General features: G+C 37.8%; 1 protein-coding gene and 1 long non-coding RNA gene across 2 annotated transcripts; both read right to left on the bottom strand.

The window, feature by feature from the left end:
* Positions 1-11,747: 11,747 nt before the first annotated feature.
* Positions 11,748-14,355, bottom strand: LOC149070223 (uncharacterized). The gene is made up of 4 exons (XR_016195090.1): positions 14,248-14,355; positions 12,149-12,231; positions 11,973-12,047; positions 11,748-11,845 (listed from the first exon to the last, which is right to left on the bottom strand). It is a non-coding gene; the product is annotated as an uncharacterized LOC149070223 (long non-coding RNA).
* An 84-nt stretch (positions 14,356-14,439) lies between these two features.
* Positions 14,440-24,855, bottom strand: LOC149070222 (uncharacterized). Its single transcript, XM_089249289.1, has 7 exons — positions 24,779-24,855; positions 18,067-18,238; positions 17,799-17,957; positions 16,188-16,294; positions 14,849-14,982; positions 14,675-14,763; positions 14,440-14,562 (listed from the first exon to the last, which is right to left on the bottom strand). The coding sequence occupies exons 1-7, from the start codon at positions 24,784-24,786 to the stop codon at positions 14,440-14,442; spliced, it is 792 nt and encodes a 263-aa protein (XP_089105415.1). The 5' UTR covers positions 24,787-24,855.
* Positions 24,856-25,162: the final 307 nt, after the last annotated feature.

The following is a 25,162-nucleotide window of genomic DNA, read 5'->3' as shown; positions in this document are numbered from 1 at the left end:
ACGACTTGGGGGTGACAGTAGGCCCTGACACAAACTGTAGAAGTGGTTTAAGCAAAATGGAAAAACTGTAAAGACAGAAAGTGTTGTGTGTGTTCGAAGACTTTTCCTTCAAAGAGGGCTGCCATAAAGAAAGCAGACAAAGATTTATTGACCATTCATTGGCATTCTTTTGAGTGCTGGTGGTAAATGCAATCCAAGAAGTAGATGGGTGAAAAATGAAAGCTTGTAAAAAACCCCATCGTTTTCATGCAATTACAGACGGATAGCCATCTAGCTTAGTACGAACAGGCACTGAGTGGTCTGATCATTGATAATTTTTTGCGCATCACGGTCATTTTCTGCACACGAGGCTAATTAGACCGGGACCTACAATTTATTGCCGATTCCGAACAGCATGCTTGTTTCTTATACTCATCGAGAGGTTGGTGCGCTAACCCCTCGATGGGGTCAATTTTGTGCTGCGATCAAGTTGTCATTTTTTGTTGTACCCCTATGTCAGGAAAGTTTTCTGACAAGGACGAACCGGGTATCGAACTCGCGACACCTCTAAACCTGAGTGGTCTGATGGGGAATATATTTATAAAAATCGAATAAAGAACGACTGCACTGGGGTATTTTTTTAATGAATTTTTGGGGAGGGGTGTGTCAACACCCATTGCCTCCACTGAAAAGAAATAAAGTCGAATTCAGTTATAACGAACTGCAAGAGACCAAATCATACATGAGGAAAAATACCGACGAAATTATATTTTTTAAAACTCCATTGCTGTATAACTTAAGAAACTGTAATTGCATAAATTTGCTGTTGTGTCTCAATCGCAAGTGTTCTTATGCCATTCTTTTCAATTTAACAGGAAAAACGTAATTTTAAACATATTTAAGACGGTCTTAACGTCATTTGGTTTGCTGATTGGTTTCTATATGCAGGGCCGTCTTAAGAGCATCATGGGTCCCCGGGCCAAGTGATTTCTGTGAGGCCCTAGTAGGCAAATTCTCGAAATTTTCAACAAGATCTAATTTTTGTGAGGCCCCTCTTCTCTGGAGGCCCCCGGGCCGTGCCCGGGTGGGCCTATGCCTTAAGACGGCACTGTCTATATGCAATATAAGCAGATAATGTATTGGGACTTAGTAGGACTAAGATTGACACCACATCTTTAAAGTTTTTTTTAATCTATACTGTAATGCTTCCTATTAACTGCCCTACTACGTAAGCCTGCTGCTGGCCTGCAACATCCCAAATAATTTCAATGCAATTTTCCTATACTGCAAGAACAATGTTGTGGACATTAGAAAAGAAAATTCTAAAATGGCGTATAACCACATTTAAAGCAATTTAAATCCGTTTATTTGAGACTCACTGCGTCTGTTGATTTCTCAGAAAAGTGCAATAAATTCTCACGTAAGTCTTCACGTTGAAATGTCCGTAACCGGCTCAATGCGTATCTTTGTATCTGTCAACATAAAATTTATGGTTTTTAGTGTTGATAATACGCATGCAAAACCAATTCAGCGACGCATTTTTCACAATCTGCAAAAACCTCGTGGATTTGATAGTTGGAAATGATGAGTTCGAGTCAAAATGAAAATGCCAAATAATTGAAATTGTGCTTCGTATAAATGAAATATTTTAATATTGAAAGCTATATATATAGAGATTAATCTCGTGCCCGTAGTCAAACGTCTCATAAATGTGGAATTTTGTCATAAAACTGAGTGTGAGGCCCAAATCCCCTTGCGCACAAGTGGAATTACATGACATTTACGCACAACAGAGCCCCTCTTGGCCATTTCTCTTTTTTTCTTCCCACCTTTCTTTCTTTTGTTTCCTTCCGAAATTTATAAAAGTAAAAAGGACATAATCATTATAAAAAGGACTGTTTTCAGATCAAATTCAAAAGTTCAATTACTTTAGTGGAAAAATATCAGATTTTTTTGGTGGGAATACAGTCAACCCCATTATAATGAACTCCAAGAGACCGGAGTAATAAAGAAATTTCGTTACAAAAGAATTTCAGATTTTTATATTGTTCCTATGTAAACTTATCCGGGGCAGTAGAAAAGTTTTCGTTAAAACGATATTTTTTTTCCGTTATAACGGTGTTCGTTAAAACGGGAGTCGACTGTATTTCGTCTCAGACTATTTTTTTACGTGAATATGCAGACTGAATAAGTAACAGGGCGTATGGCACTTTACTGGCGAGTCGTTAGTCTTAAAGACATACCCAACTAGAAAAAGTATCCAAATCACGTGTCCAACTCAGATATGCCATTCATGTTGTAAGGGGTTGTATAGTTATAAAATTAAAAAACAACTTTTTATACCATCCCCGTGTGCCAAAGAACCCAGAAGTTGTTTCTCTGTCTTTTCCGATGACAACTAAAATAATTTCACGTTCATGCAATATTCTCCCATGCAAATTCGAAAAATTGAGGAAATTCGGGGAAAAAACAGCATTAAATGCGGGTAAAATGGTTTCCTCGCATTTAATGATTTTTTTTTCCAACTTTCTTCGAATATCTCAGTCAATATTGCACTTAGAAACGATGAATGTTTTTGTTGGAGACCGGGAAACAACTTTCCAATTGGGTTTTGGGGCACAGGGTGTCCGCATAAAAAGTTTATATTTTTATTTTAATAACTATATAACCCCTGGCAACATGAATCAAATATCTGAGTACTACACATTATTCGGGCACTTTTTCCAATTGAAAGTATGCCTCTAGGACCAATGGTTCCCCAGTAAAATGCCATATGCCCCGTTACCTATGGGCCCTGTACATTAAATATAGTAAGGACTGTTATGTGAAACATTGTGTTGTGTTTAAGCCAACTCGCACGTTGCTTCGTTCGCCTGCGAGAGAGCGGTCACATTATGAACCAAAAAGCCACCTGAAGGCAGCTTGTCATCCAACGAAATATCAGATTTTCACCGTATCGAAATTAAAGTCAACAAACTGATAAAAGGGGGGGGGGGGAAGGGGGTCAAAAATGGCTGAAAATCTGCTTACGTAATACTTGAATGGCCCCTTATTTATATTTTCCGATGGACTTGAAATCCTGATAATGAATCATTATTATGTTCACATGAACAGTTTTGTCACTACGTATGCAATGACAAAATCCGTATATACCGGGTGAATCGAGATGTTACGTCGTCCGCCAAAGCAATTTTTTTTTTGCCTTGTAGCATTTGCAGCGAATTCACAATGGCACTAACAATTTTAAGGGAATTAAAATCAATTTAATACTCTAGAATACTTTAAGAAATTCATTTTTAAAAATATAGTTGGTGCTGCTACCTACTTTCAAAATTAGAAGTGCCTTATGTATAGGGTGACCATACGTCCCGTATTTCCCGGGACAGTCCCGGTATTTTCTGTATTTTTGGCCGTCCCGACTTTTGGCAAGAGTGTCCCGGTTTTTCCCGTATTTTACACGAAGCCTACTTGAATTTTTATTCTTTATTGAAGTCAAAGATTGAAATTATTTTTCAACTAATAAACTATATTATGATAATTACAACCATAAATGAGAATATTAATCTCCCACATTTGCCTTGGTGAACGCTTTTCTCGTGTAATTCATTTTAATCCACTGCAATTTTCAGTAACGCTTCATTTCCCGCCATTGTGATTTTTCCGTAATTTTAAAAATATTGGGCAACTTTGCTCGGTTTTGGCGGCATTTTTGGCGATAATTGGCGATGTCCCGATGTCCCGTATTTTCCCGTATTTGAAATCTCAATATCCCGTATTTCTCTCGAGGAAATATGGTCAGCCTACTTATGTAGTTTGACGATGCTCAGGTATAAAAAACTAAATTCTTCATTCAGTTTTGCTCCTCATGAATAGGCTGACCATATTTCCTCGAAAGAAATACGGGACATTCGGATTCTAAATACGGGAAAATACGGGACATCGCCAATTATCGCCAAGAACAACGCCAAAAGTGAACAATGTTGCCAAATGTTACTGAAAATACGGAAAAATCGCAATGGCGGGAAACGAAGCGTTACTGCTAATTGCTGTGGATTCCACAAAATAAAACGTTCACCAAACCAAATATGGGAGAATAATGTTATTTGTAGTTGTAATTATCATAATATAATTTATGAGTTCAAAAATTTCTTCAATCTTTGACTTCAATAAAGAATGAAACTCCAAGTAGGCGTCATGTAAAAAACGGGAGAAACCGGGACACTTTTGTCAAAAAGTCGGGACGGCTAGAAAAAGGAAAAAAACCGGGACTGTCCTAGGAAATACGGGACGTATGGTCACCCTACTCGTGAACAAAGTTTATAAACTGACCAGAAAGATCAAAACTTCCAGTTCAGTAATTTTTTCAAGACCCAAAGAGACATCCAAAACAAAGGACCTACACACAAGCAGACGACAGGTAAGATCGTAAAAAGTGAATTTTTCCACACTGCACTTTACAGTAATGTGCTGCCATCTAACGTCAAATTTAAAAGTGACTCATGTGGTGAAGATGAAGTTCAAAGTGAAAAAAACTATATTCTTTATTCGGCTCAGTTCCTTATAAACAAAGCTGGTGAACTGAACTGGAAATTTAAACTATAAGTTCGGTTATTTTATTTGAGCATAAGGAGGCGTCCAAAACTAAGACCCTCTTAATGAGCAGACGACAGAGAAGAAGTCGGTTCCCTACAAGCTAAGGTCACAAACAGAACTGGAATTTCGTACTGCCAGTTCAGTAATTTTTTCAGGACACAAGGAGACGCTTAAAACAAGTAACCTGGAGAGAAGCAGACGACATTACTGGTCGGACTCTTTACTAGAGGGAGCATCCAGCCATCGCGACTGCAGCGACATCAAATGCAAAGAAATTACGGGACTCGGTGAAAACAAAGTTCCCGCCTGGCAATTTTACAAAGAAATGCACAGTTCGGTCTCTAACTATTGGGTTTTAAAGATAAAAAAAAAAAGGATAGAGAACTCTCATCTAAAGGTGAAAAAAGATTAAATTATTTATTTCATTAATACTGGAATAATTTCTTTCATTAATTCTCTGGAATTATCTCTTTTTCATTAATTTTGGAATTATCTCTTTTTCATTAATTTTGGAATTATCTCTTTTTCATTAATTTTGAAATTATCTCCTTCCTTCATTCTGGAATTATCTTTCATTAATTTTATTATTACCTCTTTCATTAATTCTTTCACTAATTTTGGAATTATCACTTTTATCAATGCTGTAATTATCTCTTACATTAATTATAGAATATTTTCTTCCATTAATGCTGAAATGATAACTTTCATTAATTTTGGAATTATCTCGTCCATGCTGTGAAATTATTTTTTCATTTATTGTTTTAAACTCCTATTTATGCCATAAGAAAATAACAGGGGGGGGGGGGATCGTGTTTGTTTTCACCGAGTCACGTGATGTTCCGACGAAAGATGTTGGGGGGAGACAGTTCTCAGCACTGCCAAGGCGGAGACCGCTGACGTCATACTCTCTCCGGAGGCTTGATGTATATACTGTTGGTGCTGCCATTTAATCTCGAAATTTCAGGCAACTCATGCGATGATGAAACAAAGAGTTCTTTGTCATTTTTTGGCATGAAATTTTTTTATAAGACGAAAATTTCGGTAACAAAAATTGTAAATTTGCAATAATCGATTTTATGTAGAAAAAATAATTATTTCTTTCCACAAAAACATTCGGACAATATGGATGATCGAACAAATAAGTGAAAACACGGATTATGTGGTCTTCAGATAGGGTTACCAGATTCAATTTACGAATTTTTCGAGAATTTTTCAGGTAGGACCTCCAAAAAATCCTTTGGCTTGGGGGGGCCTATGATGCTATTACGACGATCCTGCCTGTCAGGCCCACTCTTGTGGGGGTCATGGAATTCTAGTACCTGATTCCTTTACTTCTATTAATTTACATTAATTAATAGCTATAAAAGATTCGAAAAATGATCAAAGTTATCGAATTGCAACGTATATTTAATAAAGAGATGATGAAGCGCCTTAAAAGAACGACAAAAAATTATGTCTGTTCAATATGGTTCGAGCCACGATGAAGTATCAGCAGGTGGACCACACGCTAATTATTATTAATAATTTATGAATTTTGTAAAATTAATTTAAAGGTCATTCCCTCTCAATGGATCGTGTTTGATTACGATCCAATGACTATCAACGCGTTCCTGAAATAATGAAAAAAAATGAGTGTGATAGAATTCGTTCTTTTCGTAAAAACAAAATTTCAAGATTTATGTTCGTAACTCGAAAAGTTTGTATGTCGGGGAACAACTACATGAAAAAATTTTAGAGAGGGCCGCAATTTTTTTTTTTTTTTTTTGCATTGGGCAATGAAATTCTCCCAAGCCCGGACTGGTCTCCGATTTTTGAATTTAAATATCTCAGGGAATAATGCAGTTAAAAACATGTAATTTGTTTGTTGGGCTCAGAAGAGAAAGAGCAAAAACTATCTAATTGGAAGTTAGAGGACGGGGAGAGCGGAAGGATCGTATAAAAATTTAATTTTTTATTTTGTGTACACTGTATTTTCATCCCCCAAAACTCGTACAGGGTAACTTCTGGTCACATTTTGAGAATTTTAAAAATTAGAGCCATACCACTACGACGGACGGTTGATGAGATAAAGACTGTAACAACACTCCAAGGAGAAACCATTGAATCTTAGGCAGGGCCGCAAGTAGTTGGGGGAGGGGGAGCAGGTGAGTCTGGTGCCCCGGGCGCATTAAAAAGGGGGCGCAGATTTAACCATTTAACCTATCCTTCAGCATTACGTGGGGGGGGGGGGTGCCTAAATGAGTGGTTGCCCCGGCTAACTAAGTATCCAGTTGCGGCCCTGCCAGTAGGTATATTATTTCTGACGAATCACCGTTATATATATTGGGTATTTTTTATTTTTAGATACATTCTCAAGTTCGTAATTTACACATGGTAGCATTTCTTTTACTTCTATAGATCAAACTACACAGTTGATCCACTAATGACCCACAAAAATCATGCCCTCATTGTGTAGAACTTGGTTTACCGCATGGGCCCACCTGAGCACTTCTGGCAACCAAGTGACAATTAGATCTGGTTCCGGTTTTCAAGAGTAAATATGCAAATAGGTAGGTAGGAATTTTTATCTAGGTAGTAGTGCCTCTCTCAGAAAAATCGCTTTGTATGTGGGCGTGTGATAATGTTAAGAGACAGCCCTGGGCGTACTTTATGAAAATTGTGAAAAGCTAATCAAAAAACTCAGCAAAATAATGTGGTCTAGTTTTATTAGATTCTCATCTTTTGTGCCATCCTTGTGATAATGATCTTCAACTATTACAATCAAGTGTTCTTAAAATTTCAAGCTGGCTTTTCCTAGGAATAGGTTTGTTGCGCAGCGTGAACCAAATTAGACTATTTCGCGCCGACAGAAACGTGTTACATAATCACGCCACGCGTTTGTGTTTCCCTAGCGAGACGCATCAGATCAGGGCGGCTATGTATAGTATATGGCTTTGGCATCAGCTACTCTGTCGTCTGCATGCTCCGGTTTGAAGGGAAGGGAAAGAAAACACAGAAGAGTGAAGATAATATCGGCAAAACCGCGGCGCACGACGCATTTGACTCGTCCAGAAGCAGTCGGCCAATCACGCCGGACGTAAAGAGCTGTCGCGAGGGGTATTGCGCTCTGTAGGAAAACAGTCATGCTGCTTTTCTTACTGGTGAGTGGACGGCGTGTCGCGCTGGGTGAATCACGTTGCGCGTGGCACAGGAAACCTGCTCCTAGGAAAACCCGGCTTTAGGATCTTCTATCGGATGATCGATGTTGGAGAAAAAAATCGTGCATTAAAAAAAATACCATGTGATATCTTTTTGTGGTGCCGCTTTAGTGCTGATGCCCTAAGCACGTGCTTAATTTGCTTAATGGTTAATCCGGCCCTGTGACTGTGCACGTGATTTCTCTGGAATGAATGTTTCAAACAAATATTTAAATATTTTTCACACGTATTTTAGTTAATTTTTTTAAGTTTATAGTAGGGCTACAACATGAACCTATATCCCTGATACATGTATTATTGTTGAAAACGATGTGAAAGGTTGAACTTTTCAATTGTGATTAATTTGTGTGGCTAATCGTAACTACTTTTATCCGCATGAAGAGAATAAAATTAATAAAACTACCACTTTTTGCGATTTTTATCACTACAAGAATGCGTATTTTGGAAGCTACAACTAACATTTTCTCAACGAAACCATAATCACATTTACACAAAAATAAACTAATTTGAAATAATACAAATTTCATCCATGGTGAATTTTCCTACATGTGTAAGCGTAAGAGGGTTCTCATACTAGGGGATTTCAATTACCCAGGTATTGATTGGGTGAACCTTTCATCTAGAGATCAGTATGAAAGAGACTTTCTTAAGTTGGTGTTCGAAAATGTTTCGTATCAGCATGTATCAGAAGCCACCAGGGGTACTGCTATTTTGGATTTAGTTCTTACTAGTTCTGAGGATCTTGTTGAACATGTTTCGGTGGGGGAAAGAATTTTCTTCCAGTAATCATCGTATCGTCAGATTTCACTGTAACTTTTCCTCGGGTAAGGTCGATAACAAAAGATTGGTTCCTTGTTTTCGAAGAACTAACTTTGATGTTTTGAGAGGAAGGTTAGCGGAAGTTTTCAAAGACCGGTTGGAATCAGTAGGGGGGTGGTAAGTCAATGGGAAGAATTTAGTACGAAGCTGTCCTCTGTTTTACACGACGTCATACCCTTTGTTCGAAAAAAGCGTGTTTGTACATCGCACCCTCTACGGTTCACGGATAGCGTGCGTAACCTTTATCTTGAAAAGAAAAGAGCATTCAGAGAGTATAAAAGTGGACGACGTGACCTATCATTGTTTACTGATAAAAGAAGAGTGTTGAAGAGAGTGATAAGGGATAGTAAAAAGGAAGTTGAATCTAGGGTGGCAGATAACATTATCTTTGACTTAAAATCATTTTTTCGATGCGTCAATTATGGATGTAAGGGGACGGTTGGCCCCCTCTCGATAGGAGGGTCTAGGTTAGAGAGCAATGTAGGCATGTGTAGTGTTTCAATGACTTTTTCGCGTCGGTTTTTAATGGAGATAATGATATTCGATATACGGGTGTTGCATGGGGTAATAAAACCCTCAACGATATTCAAGTAGAAGATGTGGAGGTCCTAAATCTTCTAAGAAATGTATGTGCAAGAAAAGCACCAGTATCAGATGATATCAATCCCAGGGTCCTCAGGGAATGTGCTAACGAATTGTTGGGGCCAGTCGCACAGATATATAGGAGTAGTGTTGCTGAGGGTATCGTCCCAAGGGATTGGAAACTTGCTAACGTTGTTCCGATATTTAAGAAGGATAGTAGAGAAGCGATGTCCAATTATCGTCCAATGAGTTTGACGAGCTCCATCTCGAAAATTTTGAAATTATCATCAAAAGGCAGTTTGTGAAGTGGATAAACGAGAATAATGTATTGTCGGATAAGCAACATGGGTTCAGGAAGGGGGAGTCATGTGTAACTAACCTCCTTTGCTTCTATGATCACGTGACTAAGGCTTTGGGTAAGAGCAAAAATGTAGATTTGTTTACCTTGATTTCCAGAAGGAATTCTCATTAACGAGCGGCTTAGGTTTTCTGAACATTGTTCAGCGGTGGTGAAAAAAGCGAATAGAATGCTCGGTTTCATTTTCAAAAAGGTCTCTTCGCGTTCTCCTAGTCATTCTTCCGCTTTTTCGAGGCTTAGTTCGTCATGGACTGGAGTATGCTGTAAGGTTTTGGGGACCATACCTACAGAGGGACATAGACTTGGTTGAAGGGGTGCAGAAAAGAGCTACGCGTGTCCTTATTGGCACACGGGGCTTGAGTTATGAAGACAGACTTCATTTTTTGAATATGTTTACATTGGATGAACACAGGTGTCGAGGAGATATGATCGATGTATTCAAAATTTTCAATGGGATGGATAGGATGGACCATGAACTTTTAGTACGGTTGCCCCCGGAGGTAGTAGATTGTAACACAGTTGACACGTTAAAAAAAAAAATACGACAAACATGGTGGGGTAAATCGAGAAGCTCTGTCCATACTTAGAATAAGACAACCATAAGTATTCTTTATGGGCATTGTATAGTATTTTATAATGTATATATATATTGTTTATAATTTTTGCTAATTGCACTTTTAATTGGGTTGCTGTATTTTTGAAATATGTATATGACATCCATATTTTTATGGGCATCTTTTTCTCAGCCACCTCGTTGGGCATTTTGCCTGTTGTGGCGTTGTATTTGTATTTACAGTAACTTGATGACTTTGTGTCGTCTTCAAGCGCAGAATTTACATTGATTGGAAATAATGTATTCTGTTTTTTTTACTGTATTCTATTACGTTTATTTTGCTCTTTCGTTATTTTCATAAATTAAAAATTAATCAAATTAAATTCAAACATATTTATATATTTCAGACAATTTTTGAATAACTATCTTCTAATGGAAAAACGGAGGGGGGAGGGTTCATAGGAATAAGAAATGCTTGAAAGGGGGCCATGGACAAAAAAAGGTTGAGAACCACTATCCTAAAATATCTCACGGCGGGCGACAAACAGGGCGGACTTAGGGCCGCTAAATTTTTGGGGCAGCAAAAGGGGATAAAAATGTTTTGATTACATTTTGACTCTTCAAGTTCTTAGCAAGCAATAGCTTAAAATTCAGTCTAAGATAGAGGACCACTAAGGTTGAGGGTCTGGGTAGATAATTGGCTCTCTAGCCCTGAGAGCCCCGAAACCTTCAAGTGCCTGGGGGCGCACTCGCAATTTCTTCACTGGGAAGCAGACACTTTTGTCCATATTTATTTGCCAAATGACTATTTATTATGACTATGCAGTAGTTTTACAATCGTTCTCGGGCATCAGAGTACCCATGGACACCATGGAAAACTCCTGTTCAGAGGGGCCGCAAAATACTTAAGCCCGTCCCTGGCCACAAAGAAGTCACATAGCCAGTGACTGAGAACTATTGTAATAAAGAAGATTATAATGCAGATACAGCAGATGAAACGTTTTGAAACCAACTGGCAATACATTCAAAGGGTAACATTTCGTATTGCGTATTCATTACAGTTTGAATGTAGGAAAAGGGGCTGCACAAATCTACTGCCCCAAGCATATAAAAACTTTGACCGGGCATCGATAATAAACGGAAATGATTAGTGCTTTTCGACCCTTTCACTGTGGCACCCTTTGGATCAGATTTATTTCTTGTGGGCCCCATCTTAACCAAGAGTGAGACCCTTACTAATTATTCAGTTGGTTTTAGAATAAATTTACAAGTGCGTTATAATTTCGTAACTTGAATCTCCATCCCCGGCTCGTCTCTTGGGGGGGGGGGGGGGAGTAGAAACCACATAGCCAGCGGCTAAGAACTACTGACGCACATAATGTGAAACATTGTAATGCAGATACATATCAAAAGTTTATCAACACTTCAATTTATAAATAGCAAAAAAAATTAAATTCGCTTATAACGACAGTTTTCCCAGCAATTGTGAGCTCCCGTAGTAAAGGACCTTCACTGTTTCAAATCCCATAATTTTTACGAATTGCAGAAAAAAAGTAGACCGAAATAAATGTAGAAAACATTACAATCTTGAGCAAAAACAGTTTATTACAAATATCGAAAACATATGAACTCGATCCCTTTTAAATGGGTTTGTATGAGAAAAATAAATGCACATATTATTATTCACATCGAGCAAAATTTCGTTCAATTTCGTCCAGGCCTCAATAACCGTACAATCATGTCGTTCTTCATACCTTCGTTAACCTGAAAAAAGTAAATTAATTAATTCAATTAATGAAAGTAGGTAAATAAATAGTTTTCTACACTTTCTTCATAATTATAATATTCAAGAGAGATCTAAGTAATAATTCAATTTAGTTTCTTTACTTACGATGCGTCGCATCTGTTTCCAGTTGAAATACTCGTGCTTGGAAATTTGGTCGTGGGTGATCCTGTGTTGAGGTTCCTGAGAATATATAAAAGAAAAATTACGTGGCAGAGATCGAAAATAAAACGAATCAGTAAATTATGTACATGTATATAAGAAGAGGGATTAGAGGTCCTTACGTGGTGCAATGCTCTCCTCAAGAAGTCGGACGTGAAAGGACTGATGATTATCTTTGGATATGATATGGCTCCTCTCATCAAGTCTGGAAAATATGAAAAGAAATCAATACAGAGCGGGACAAAAGTTTCAGATGCGAAATAAGGTTTTCCATATAAAATTAAAAAATATACGGTAGCAGTGGAACATGCATGCCCAAACCATAACCCGTGAGCCAAATGCGGTCCTTGGAGTCACCTGATGTAACCCACGATCCCAAACTTAATTTTGTTTCAATTAACGAAGCGGCAAATTACCAGATAGATAGATAGAACCGCTCACAAACCTCGGACTGATACAAAGCACCTTACTTCCGTTACCTCAAAAGAGGCAGAGTTGTGTCTGAAAAAGTTAGCAAAGATTTATAGCTGTGGCCTCTCTTGCCCCGCGCTTGCAAGTATCGAATCACTCTCGTCGTTCTCTCCATGAAGACAGCCATCAACTCGATGCAACGTACAAGCCATTTGACTAAAATGTATAGCTGAACCCAATGACTAGGGAGAAAAATTGCACGTGCGCCCAGTGGCACATAATGGCCGGAGACCGCAGCCTGGGATTTCAAAACAAGAAATTACTAGATAGATCACCTAAGTGGACCGCGGTACGTTTTTAAACCAATGAAGTCACCCGTACCCTTGCAGTAGACTTTCACTTATCTGGCACGTAGTAGAAGAGGTTTATCGAATTTGGCAAATGCCAAAATTCAATAAACACATACAGGGTAATTCTAAGGTCATGGGACAAACTTTAAATGTGTTATAAGACTCCTAAACAAGTATTTTTGATCATAGAATGTGTGGTTGAATGGCACTAGCAAAAGCGGTAGAGGCCGTTTTCAGAGAGTGCGCGAAACAGCACTTCACTAAAAGCGAATATCATATTGATCATATCATATCGGGGATGCAGGATATTATAATGTGGCAGGCATTCTCACTGTGCAACCTGGGTAACTCAAATTCTCATCATAAGTCATTATACCCCTTAAGATCATTGTTTGGCGCATCATAATCTTGATGGCCCTTGCACCAATAAAAAAAAAATCTCCAATCCATTCGGAAGGTGCGTATGCACCCTCGAATAGTTGATGGCACATATCGCAGCAAATCCGGCTGAAAAATATGATAGTTTTCGTGAAGTGCTATTGAGCATTCTCTAAAAACACTGTGTTCCGCCTTTGCTATTGTGGTTGGACCATGAATTCTATTACCAAAAAGTCTTGTTTAGGAGTCCTCTATCACCTCTTACAGTTTGTCCCCTGAATTTAGAATCACCTTGTATTCATTGACTCACAAAACATCTTTGAACTTAGTGACAGCGGATATCCATACTGTTTGCTTTGCCCACGGCCCACTCATATTGAAGTCGAGCCCTGGACAAAAAGTATCGTATCTTCCTCTTCCACACACGAAGGAAGGCAACCTGAAAACCCTGGATCTGTGGATCGGCCTCAATAGTGCTCGACAGGATGAAGGAAAGTCTACTGCTCGCTGTTCACAATTTTATTCAGGATGAAGAAAGCGGGGAGGGAGATTTTAAGAATATCCGAGGTGATAGTTGTATAAAAACTGAATATAATTGAATGAAAATTTTTCATGTTTAAGAGAAGTATAGGCTCAAAGTCAGATTTACGCTAATTTGATTATGCGTCGTCAATTTACGTCTTAAAAGCGTGTCTTTTTTGTTGGAATATAAATGTTTTCGTGAGTCAGGAACAATGTCAAAGTTCATGTAATTCCCGAATGAGGTGAGTGCTGACTGATATCGATGCGAAGCGTCAAAACGCTAAATCTTTTTCCGGTATTGTTTTGGAGGAAATATGGTCAGCCCATTCCAGGCGAATTGGCGAGCTTAAGATAGGAATGCTCCTAATCATCAATAAAATTTTAGTCACAATTAGAAATAATGTCTCAGTTTATCTCGCGTGTGTGACTTGTTTAGTTCTATAAAGATGTTATTAACATATCTATTAAACGGCAATTACACTTGGCAATACAAAAAGAGAGAAAAAGTCATTTAAATGATGTTTCTGACTAGCAATACCCGGTAACTATGACCCACTTACCATTCGGGATAGTTCTCTCTGATCTACCATTCATCTTCAAATAGCCGAACGGCGTTATTTCGAAAACCAACTGGTACATCGTCACTCCTAATCCGTAGATATCGACAGCGCAATCTACGAATAATAAATACACTCATGAGAGAAAATATTGCAATTTATTAAGTAGGAAACATCACAAAAGATTTAGAAACATTATGAAGGTGAAACATAGCTTATACCATATTTAGGTGCATGGAAGAAATTCATGTAGTGAAATCGGACCTCCGGGGACATGAATGTAATGGTTCCAACGCAGCCCCGGCCTTCCGTCACATTCTAGAAAATCATGAATAATACTCATGAGATGACATTTTCTAATACTATGTCGAAGAAGAAGAATTACTATGTAGTTTAAAATTATAAACGTTTTAGTGTTCGTTGAACTTACGACAGCTAGTCCGAAATCGATGATCTTGATGTTGCCGGTGACGACGTCTATCAATATATTGTCCGGTCTGATGTCTCGATGGATGATTCCTGAAAATAGACGGAAATTATGAGTGACTGATGTTGGTATCGTAGCAGTGATAAGATACTGTCGAAAGCACTAGATATGTCTTACCAAGATCATGGATGTGCTTGAGACCGAGGTGAATCTGCATCACGATGTGCTGGATGGCGTATGGAGAAAACGATATTTTCTGTAGCGCTTGAAATAACGTCTTGCCTTGGAAATGGTCCATGATTATGTAATACCTGAAATGAGATAAAAATTCTCTATGTACACGAATGAAGAAGACGCTTGAAGGATCACTTTTATTACCGCATTATTATTACACTCATTAGCTAGTGTGTCGGGAAACAAGGAGACACAGATTTCAGATAAATTTTCTATATCCAGACAGTAGTTCCCCAAACTTTTCGTTCCATCGCCCCCTTCTTCAGAATTTTGTTTCTCTCATCGCCTTCCCCCTCTACTCAAGCAAAACCATAGGATCAGGATCCTATGTTATACTCGTAGCTTCTATCGTCCCCTTGGACCGTTCCAACTAGGGTGGGGGGGGGGGGAAAGGCGTGGTATTGCCCATTTAGAGAAACACTGATCTAACCTCTTAGAACCGATTGAATTGGCGGGTTTGAATCTTGTTTCCTCTCTCTCTCTCTCTGTTTTTAGAATCCTTTTTCTTCTAAGAACTAGCAAAATATTGCTTACGTTTGCTTTTGCTACTAAAAATCTTGATCTGCGGAAACCGTTGGATGTTCAGCATATTTTTAAATAAAAATTGCATTGCAAAACGTGGTATTAGCGAAAATATGTTTCTTCAATCTCTACATGCAGAAAAAGCGTTCAGAATGCAGTATCTGCATTTCGCATTTAGTTGACGACGGTAACTAAATTAGAAAATGATTAGAATTCCATTATCTCGTCATCCCCCAAAAAATAATTGCTATGGGGAACAACCACTGTTTTATTTTTATTCGATTATTAATGCAGTATTTCATATAATATTAGTATTGGCTGTTGAATGCATTCAATGATCCTTACTGGACCACGTTTTTCCCGTCATGCTGGGAAAATAAACACCGACCCTCCAAAATTCGGCGTTTCCCGATTTTTTCGGCATTTGTCTAATGAGGGGCAAGGCCACCTCAATCTTAGAAGCGGCAATCCAGAAATGTCTTGGGTTCTTAAAACTATCTCAGAACGGCATTGACCAACACAAATTGCGTGGTAAGTTTTCTTCTCCTCCTAGAAGGTTTAGTGATTTCTACTGATTAAATACTACTAAGGCCCCCCCTCCCCCACTTATTAACGAGATCTCATTTTCAAGAGGCCTCTCACTGCAATTGAGCCCCCTTTCCCTGGCCGTGTCCGAGTGAGAGTTAAGACAGTACTGTGTGTGTGATTCGGAGCAATACCACAACATTATTTCATATAGAAACTGTCAACATAAACTCACCTGGATTTTTGAGAACTGGAGGTTTCATGAACGTGACCCAGGAAGGAAGTCACAAAAGGACAATCGGACAATCTCTGCAGCATGCGGACCTCATTCTCATAATCAGCCTGGAATCAAAAATGATAAATAACTATCATAACAAAAAAATTGCACGCAAAATACAAAAGATTTTGATGAACACTATAGCTTTATACCAGGTATTTTGAAGGACGAGCTCTCTCTGTAATGCGTACGGCACCGAAGTGTATCGATACTCGTACTGGAATCTTAATTCGAGCTCAAATAGCAATCAGAGATTAGCATCATAGTAATTCGAGTTCAAGTGGCAGGCAGTTAGGCTGCTGTTCTTCTGATGGTGGTGCTCATGACCCGAAATAGATTGACGAATACTTCAAAATCTCACGAATGAACTGTACATTCAAGAAATTCAAATCTATCTATCTATCTTCTATATATATATAAAATTGATTTTCTGTGTGTCTGTGTGTGTGTGTATGTTCTCTATACAAATCTACAATTTTAGATCGATCGTCGCCAAATTTTGTATATATACCAAATGGGACCCGACTTGAACGATAGGTCTACTTTAAAATTTCGTCAGCCCAGGGCAAATGCCCCAAATGGGCAAAAAACTGTCCGGCAACAATGGTTTTTGGGCCTCAACAATCACTTTCCGAACGTTTACTTTGGTTACCGTGGTTCCCTAGCAATGCGTTTCAGACGTGTATATGCCTTTACAACGGTTTGTCACTTTTTTAATCCTGTTAGTATATGTATAATAGTTTATGCCTTTATAACGGTTTGCCACATTTTCAATATACTCTCAGTAATGAGGCTTTTTGAATAGACGTCATAATCATCATCAGCATCGCTTTGAGAGTCAGGAAAAGGGTGATCCTCATAGAAATCAGTGCTAAAATTGTCGATTTTACTGTAGAAATGCGGAAATTAGTGGGATTTTCCGCCCCGTCAATAATTTTAAAAATTGTATTGAATTCTTGATTTTTGAAATATTCAGTTCGCTTAGAGATATACGAAGCCCAGGAGATTAAATATGAAGTAATTAGCCAAACCTATACTTTTGAGTTGGATATTCGAGCAATATCATTGATTTCATTTATATCTTCTCAAGCATGAAAGTTAATGCCTCTGTATTGGCTTTTGATATTTATTTGCATAAATTCATGTGGGTTAGGATATTTTAAAATTAGTTATGAGCCCGTGAAAAGTGCATCGAAAAAATTCCACAGCTTTAACTAAGGATTTTTGGAAGCTGTAACAGACAGATGGATAAGTTGAAGTTCAAGGGGGGGGGGGGGGGGATCGAAATACCTAGCGCCCCTTAAAAAAAGAAAAATATATATTCATTTCTACGTTTCTGTGTAAATCTATATTTGTTTATTTCATGAATCGCGCAGGTCGCCATATTGGTTAACTTGGACACGGTTTGTATGTCCCTCAAGAAAAAGAGAGGGAGATATCACGTGATCCAAAAAAGCCTCATTGAAGAAAACCCGGGCAGCGCCGGGTATTATAGCTAGTCTTAAATAAAACTCGTGCTCAATGAATAGGCTGCAGAATGACTTGAATGAATTTAATCGATGAACTTACTTGTGACGTCCTTGGACTTTCCATCACCTTGACCGCCATGATTTTTTCGTGTTGATGATCCTCGATGACGTACACGCGACCGTACCCACCGCGGCCAATCATCTGAGCACTAGGCATTGTCCTTCTGAGGTACTTTTCATCAAGAACGAGTTTATTACCCTGTAAAAAAGGTGAAGGAATGACTCGTGATATTGGCCACAAAAATGAAAATGTAAGAGCAATACAACTTGAAGTACAAAAAAATTACTTGTGTGTAAAAAGCAATTACCTTGTGGGAACTTTCGTCGTGTGATTGATATCCATTGGATTCGTTGTGGGAACGATTCGAATCGTCGTCGGAACCGGAATCGCTACAGCTGCTGTCGTCGCAAGAAGAGATATCCGAATATTCTGGAATGTGGCAATGATTAACAGATTCCACTGGGATTACTGCTTGTAAACTGGAATTAAAATTAGAAAAAAAAAAAGTTAAATCTACGTACTGTTTTAGACTAGGAATAGTTTTAATATTTTAGATTCATTTTCGGAAAAAATTTCAAAAATTAAAAATTTTCACTGAAAATTGAATGAAATTGTGTGGGATTAATGATCTGTGTCCAGGGTTTGGGTTTTTCAATTCGTTCTACGCTGATTATTTTTATAACCCACTCAGTTTTTATGTTAGCCGCCCTTGGCCGAAGTTCTCTTAGGCTAATTTTTATGTAAATATCCATGACTTCTAGCAGCTCTAGGGATAAACAAGTTTCCTGCATATTTCTGGGATATACTTGGAGCCAGGAGCGTACGTTGAGGGCGAGGGCGCGAGGAATTTGTTCTTTCACAAATTTAGGGTTTTTTCAGTCCTAACCTCCAAAACGCATTTAACCGAAATTGGTAAAAATATTTATCAAAAAAGTATTTACTTTCGAGTTTATAATTTTTTTTAGTAAAATATTAAAAAAAGGAAATTCATATTCAAGAAAAAAGCATATTCAGGGGTGGGAAGTGACAAAGTCCATTTCGGAGCAGCAAAATTGAGGATTCGGAGCAGTTTTGGAGCAGCAAATTGAGGATTCGGAGCAGTTTTGGAGCAGCAAATTGAGGATTCGGAGCAGTTTTGGAGCAACAAAATATAGGATTAGGAGCAGATATTTATAAATTGGAGCAGCGAAATTAACAATATTTTCGTTAACCCTCACCCCTTTTCAAAATAAAACAACTGCACTGTCTTTTGTTATCAAACATCTTTTCATCAGCTTGTTTTTTGTTTTTGGTGTTTCAGGCTTTTGACACCTTGTTTGAAAGAGTGGCTGTGATAAAATTTTTCGCACCAGTCTATTTAAGATGGTTTTTGCTTACTCAGGGCACTATTTGCTGTCTGGAATAGCAGCCCTTCAAATGGGCTAAACATTTTCTAGTCTTTATAGATATTATAAATTTTTCTATATCAAGTTTTCAATTTTTTTATACTCAGAAAGTAATTGTTGCAAAATGGGAGAGAATTTCGGAAGAATTAACACGATGGTTGGCGATTCAGCACTCATTATTTGGCGAGATTGGCGATCTTATTTGGCAATTTAACGCTTGTTATTCAGCAAAGTTTCTAAATTAGCAATCATAATTCGGCGGACATGCTCTTTTCACTCGCGGAATATTTTTTTTTCACGAAACATCGGGATTTGACGCAATGACGATCAACTACAGTAATTTCTGCTGCTTCCAGTGGCGACTTTTTTTTTTTAAACGGAAACTGACCCGCATTTGCGCTTTAAAGCTGAAAGACCATTGCAAACCATCCTCAGTTGCACGATCACGGATATTATTGAGGTTTCGCGATGGAAAGCCCGATGATGGGTCGATAGTTTAAATACGGCGATGGTTGAAGTACAGTGGAATAAAACAATCTCTTTTCGTAAAGAATCATTTCGCGGCAAGCAGGTTTTGATGTCCTTTTTTTTTTGACGCAAAAACTTGACACCAATTTTTTGAAAAAATTGACAACAAAAATTGTAAAATTTTTTGATGTCCTTTCCGAAATTCCGGGCATACTGAAGCAAAATTCGCTATTTGGCGCAGAAAAATACGAAAATACCCTATTGGAGCAGGATGGCGCAAGGTGTTAATTTTGGCGCAGTGCGGCGCAATTGGCGCAGAGTTCCCACCCCTGCATATTCATTGCCTTAGTGCAAACTTTTTACTGTAAGGCGTAAAGCTTAGTTTTGCTCACATATTTTTAAAACAGTAGAAATTTTAAAAAGAAATTACAACGGGTGGATATTTTAAGGTGGGGAGGGGCAGAGAGATTAACCAAAAACTGGGGAGAAAGAGCATTTATTACAGATAACTTCAGCATATTGTCACGTTCCTGTTCACCAAATCCTAAAAACATGGACATGATGCATTTTCAGAAGTTTTTGACCTATGGGTCTCGACGCCACACGCAGGATTCGCAGGGGGCCTCCAAGATGGGTTGAGATCAAATCCACCAACAGCCGCGGAATCTTGAGGTAAGGGTCTTGCCCCCCTTCAGATTCATAGGGGCTTCCGAGAAGGTTCGTATGATATTACTTAAAGCCAAGGGTTTTTGAGCGATGGGGCACGACCCAAATTTGATTTACATGGGTCGTTAAAATTCACTTACAGCCAGGGATTCTGGAGCTATGGTCACGACCCAAACTTGATTCGAAGGGGCGACTCGTTAGAAATGCACTTATTGTGTCACTGATTTCAGTAATTTCGAAGAACGAACAATGTCATGGTTCGACCATGGGTCGTAAAGCAAGTCTTGTTGTTTTATTTTCGTACACTCCTCGCATTAAGTGGACCACATTTCCTTGGAGCGGGCGGGGGCAATACCTTCTCTCTCTAGAAGGTATTGGCGGGGGGGATACGGATAATTGAGATCTGAAATTTGAGATATCGTCACCTGTCACAGAAAATGATGCCAGAGTTGCTAATTATTGTTAAACTCATTCACAGTAGTTCTTCATTTATCCGCAACTGGCGTTTTTTTGGAATTATTGTTAAAAATCATCGAAAATAAGCGAATTGCGGGAAATGAAGCACTTCTGGGAATCATGGCGACTGAAATGAATTCTACGAAAGAAAGACGTTACATATAATATTCATATTTATAGTCGTAATTATCATAATATCATTTATAAGTTGGAAAAAAAAATTAAACATGGTTTCAGTAAAGGACGCAATTCAAGTTGGATTCCTTGAAAGTGGACAAATTCCTTGTACACGTTTTTACTTAAAAAAAACGTCAGGAGGGCCAAAACTACAAGAATAAAATACAATATGTCCCACGAAATGCGAGTAATTTCCTGACAATCTGATGAATGGAATGTATTTCACTGGTGTGAAAGAAAACTACAGCGGATTTCGCTTATAACATTTCCACTTAGAACGTTTATTGCCCATAGTTACGACTTATTTTTGTGGTCCCAAATATTACGACATTGGAACCTCCCGTTACGGACACTTTCTGATTCCCGGTACCGTGAACTAGAGCTTTAATGTATTTCAGTTCCACTTCCCGTTAGCGGATACTCTCGATAGCGGACAGTAAAATCAGGCAAACTGTAGGTTTTATTTCAAACTCTAATTTATTAATTTTTGTTGGTAAATCACTGATATTCAACGGGTAATTATGTATAATCTCAAGCTTGTATTGGTAAATATAATTTGTTAATTAATTACTTGATTAACTGAACACATAACTATGGTCTATGATTTAGGATGGCGATTCCAAATGGTAATGTTGGTTTTTTCGCACATACTGCTATGTGTGAAGAAAGCCAACGTTACAAGAGTGATAATGAGTGATTTTTTGTTTTTATCGTCCTCACGCTTAACAAATGAGTGTGAAATTGGAAAATGTTAAATTAAATTTAAAATTTTAATTCAATTCACTTCGCAAAAAGTGTGAAGTGCACGTTCAAGGAAAAATAATTAATTGGTTTAATCAAGAGATGAAGGGTTACAAATTTTATTCATATTTATCAAACTTTTCGTTTTCATTTGGGAATAATCACAGGTAAAAGTGATAAATGTAGTGAAATGTAACCAAAATTTCTTTATCGGGACAATTGATGATCATGCATAATCACCGCACCGGTGTTCAGTTTTACACAGTCGCAGATAACATAGGAATGTTAAAATTTATAATAACGAAGTGCTATGTCGTATAAATAAGAAAGTCGTTTTAACGAGGTTCCACTGTACATCGTACCTCCCCATTTGCAGACAAAATTTCTGGTTCTGTAGGTGTCCGTTATCGAGAGGTTTTACTGTAGAGCTCATTATTGAGATTTTCCGTTTAAAAGTTTTTCATGATGGTTTTTTGAGCAACATTATATGGGGCCGTTCAAGTATTCCTTAAGAAAATTTTTAGCCCCCCCCCCCCACTTCTCAGCAAAATTTAGTCAGCAGCTTAGAATATTTCATATCTTCAAAAAGGGGTGGTTGATGACGTAAGCAACCTTTAAACCCCCTCCCCCTTGTCCTCAAAAGTCAGCATATCGGAAAACCACCCTCGATGCTGACGTAATACTTGAATGAACCCTTTATGTTAATTTCATTTTTATTTGAAGGCTATGAGCTCAAAATTTATCTTTAATAAATTCATTGCGGCACACCCTCTAGGCCATATAATGATAAATCACGTAAAGGCCCTTGGCCCGCGGACCAAATATGGCGCTGGGGGTTACCTGATGCGGCCTGCCCTCTTTAAACCTAATTTTGTAAAAATGAACTAAGCGGCACATTTATAGATCGTTTAAGTGTCCCGCGGTACAATTCCACAACATTTAAGCGGTCCGTGGCATATTTTCAGATCACTTAAATGACCCGGGACACAGTTCCAGAACACTTAAGCGATTGAGTGACATGTGACGTAAGTTTTGGAACACCCCAGTGCGGTTCTACACCACTCAAGTTACCCGCGGCACATTCTCGGATTATTTAAGTGATGCGTGGCACAGTTCCAGAGCACTTCAGCAGCCCGGACACATTTCCAGCGCACTTCAGCAGCCCGGACACATTTCCAGCGCACTTAAGCGGCCCGGACACATTTCCAGATCAGCGAAACATTTATAGATCACTAAAGTGGCTCTGTAGGGCACTTATCAATAGGGGGTGGGGATGTTACTTCAAGTGCCCACAAACTATCGAAACGTTTTTCTCGTTTTTGGCACACCTAGTAAGATGCCATTAAAAATATTTCATATTTTCATAAAGGGTGGTTGATGACGTAAGCATTATCCAAACACCCTCCCTTTGTCATCAAATCGAGAACCCCCCCCCCTCCCACCGATGATGACGTAATACATGAGCGGCTCCTAAGCCTATATACTATAGTTTTTAAAAATCAGCAAAAACAAAAAAAAGCTGTCAAGTCAATTGCATTATTTTCTGCATGAATATATGATGCATATGTCCTATATTTTCTCACAAAATATGAAAAAAATAATTCAAAAAATATGTAGGAGTTTCAGTTAATTGTGTACATAATAAATTAAATGCGTTGACCATATCTTTTGAAAAAGCAATTGAAAAATTAAAAACTTTGACAGAGAATTTTAAGGGTAGAAGAACCTTCCCTTCCATAATAATTTACATAATTATTTTTTCCTTAATTCAAAACGCTGCAACATGGCCACCAGCAACTACCGATACAAACATATCCGGAAGTAGAGAAATCTCAAAAAGTATTAGCAAGGGCTAACATCACCAAAATAAGTCGTACCAAGCGGGAAAACGTTCTGAGAGGGAACGTTATACGCGGGATCTACTGTATACATGTTACTGGAAATATCGTTATAACGAAGTGATTTCTTGGGTCTCATGGAGTTCGTTATAACGGAATTCGACTGTATCATCAAAGAATATTTTATGATTTACAACGCAGAAAGAATCCAGATTCAAGAAAAAAAAAAATCGTACATAAATTACGTATTTGTACCTCTCAATACCAAAAAGTATCATAAGATACGATTAATATAATCATATCATAAGATATGATTCAAAATACGTAAACCTTCCGTTCTCGAAATTTTAACAAAAAAATTTTTTTCCCAAAATTCCTCACGAACAACATAAAACTTAGATTCCATTTAATACTTGAAAAAAGTCATTGCAAAGTGCAACTTCTCACTTCTCTGAGGATAAAATTACAGTAAGTCTTTGGAACCTCTTATTTCTATTACATTAATCTGTTAAAAAAATAGCTGCAGCACATAAGAATAAATTACTATTTATTATTTATAAACGCAGTGAGAATCAAAATAACGAGAAACATAATTAATACTCGTAATTCGCTATCGAAAATTAAAATAAACGTATTCTTATTTGTAATTACGTTTTTGATTTTTTACAGCTTTTGCAGTTATAAATAACATAATTAAATGTATAATGGAGTGCCTCATCCCTTGGCCCAGAGCACTATTACCTTAGTCATGGACCATTGAGAAAAATATGATTCCAAACACACGGATGATTCATGATTTATCTTAAAATTAATCACCAAATGGATTCCTGAATTAATGAACAAAATTTGATAAATTTAAAAAAACACCATACAATTAATAAATAAAAAGGCTGATTATATATACAACTAAATGATGAAATCAAAACATAACTTAGGTGGCCATCGTAGATTAAATAAAAGCTCCGGGTTTTCTGCATCTTTGAGTGGCCTCGAGTCCCCTTTGGCAAGAATTTTAATATCTTACCTTGGAATTTTTTTAAAACAATTCAAGTTTAAAAAAGATGTTACAAATCGAATGTGTAGTAATTAAGGTTTATCAAAAGGCTCCTTCTACGCCAGAGAGCCTCCCACTATGGGAGGATTCACGAAAATGATTGAAAACACTCGGATAATTCATTTGATTGCCGGCCTATTAACCAACAAATGAATCGAAAATTAAAAAAACACTTGCACTCAAAAAGAATCATCCTAAATACTTAAAATACATATAAAGTGAAGCAAGACTTACGTTTCCATCGTAGAAATGGTGTCCGGATGCTATTAAAAAATGCTATATACTATCACAAAAAAAGAGACTAATTTTTACACGTAATGGTGAAGAAATGGCAAACACTTCAGCAGAACTCGACGAAAAAACAGTAAATGAAGTGATATTTGAGAAAAATCCCTTGCATGTATTGATACGTAATTGTATTGTCGGAAATTAGCCAATCGCGCAACACCTATATAGTAACCAACGGATTAACAAGTGGCCATAATAGAAGAGGGGGGATGTCAGTTGGACGCGTTACCACCTCCTGGTGTGAAAATTCCCAGAAATGACCGGGAAGATTAATCCTTCTTAAATTCTAATTCTTGCAGTTTAGGATCGAGATTATTTTCCACAAAAATA

The sequence above is a fragment of the Pholcus phalangioides genome, unplaced genomic scaffold (assembly GCF_987345545.1).
Source record: "Pholcus phalangioides strain wild (caught in Gottingen) unplaced genomic scaffold, Ppha-v1.0 ptg000022l_1, whole genome shotgun sequence".
Taxonomy (NCBI): Eukaryota; Metazoa; Arthropoda; class Arachnida; order Araneae; family Pholcidae; genus Pholcus; species Pholcus phalangioides.
This window is presented reverse-complemented; position numbering and strand designations above follow the sequence as displayed.

Excerpts from the sequence above, each read along its gene's own strand:
- LOC149070222 (XM_089249289.1), bottom strand. Across the intron at positions 17,958-18,066 it reads ACGACGAAAGTTCCCACAAG|GGTAATAAACTCGTTCTTGA; the intron begins GTAATTGCTTTT and ends CCTTTTTTACAG. Across the intron at positions 14,563-14,674 it reads TCGATTTCGGACTAGCTGTC|AATGTGACGGAAGGCCGGGG; the intron begins GTAAGTTCAACG and ends ATGATTTTCTAG.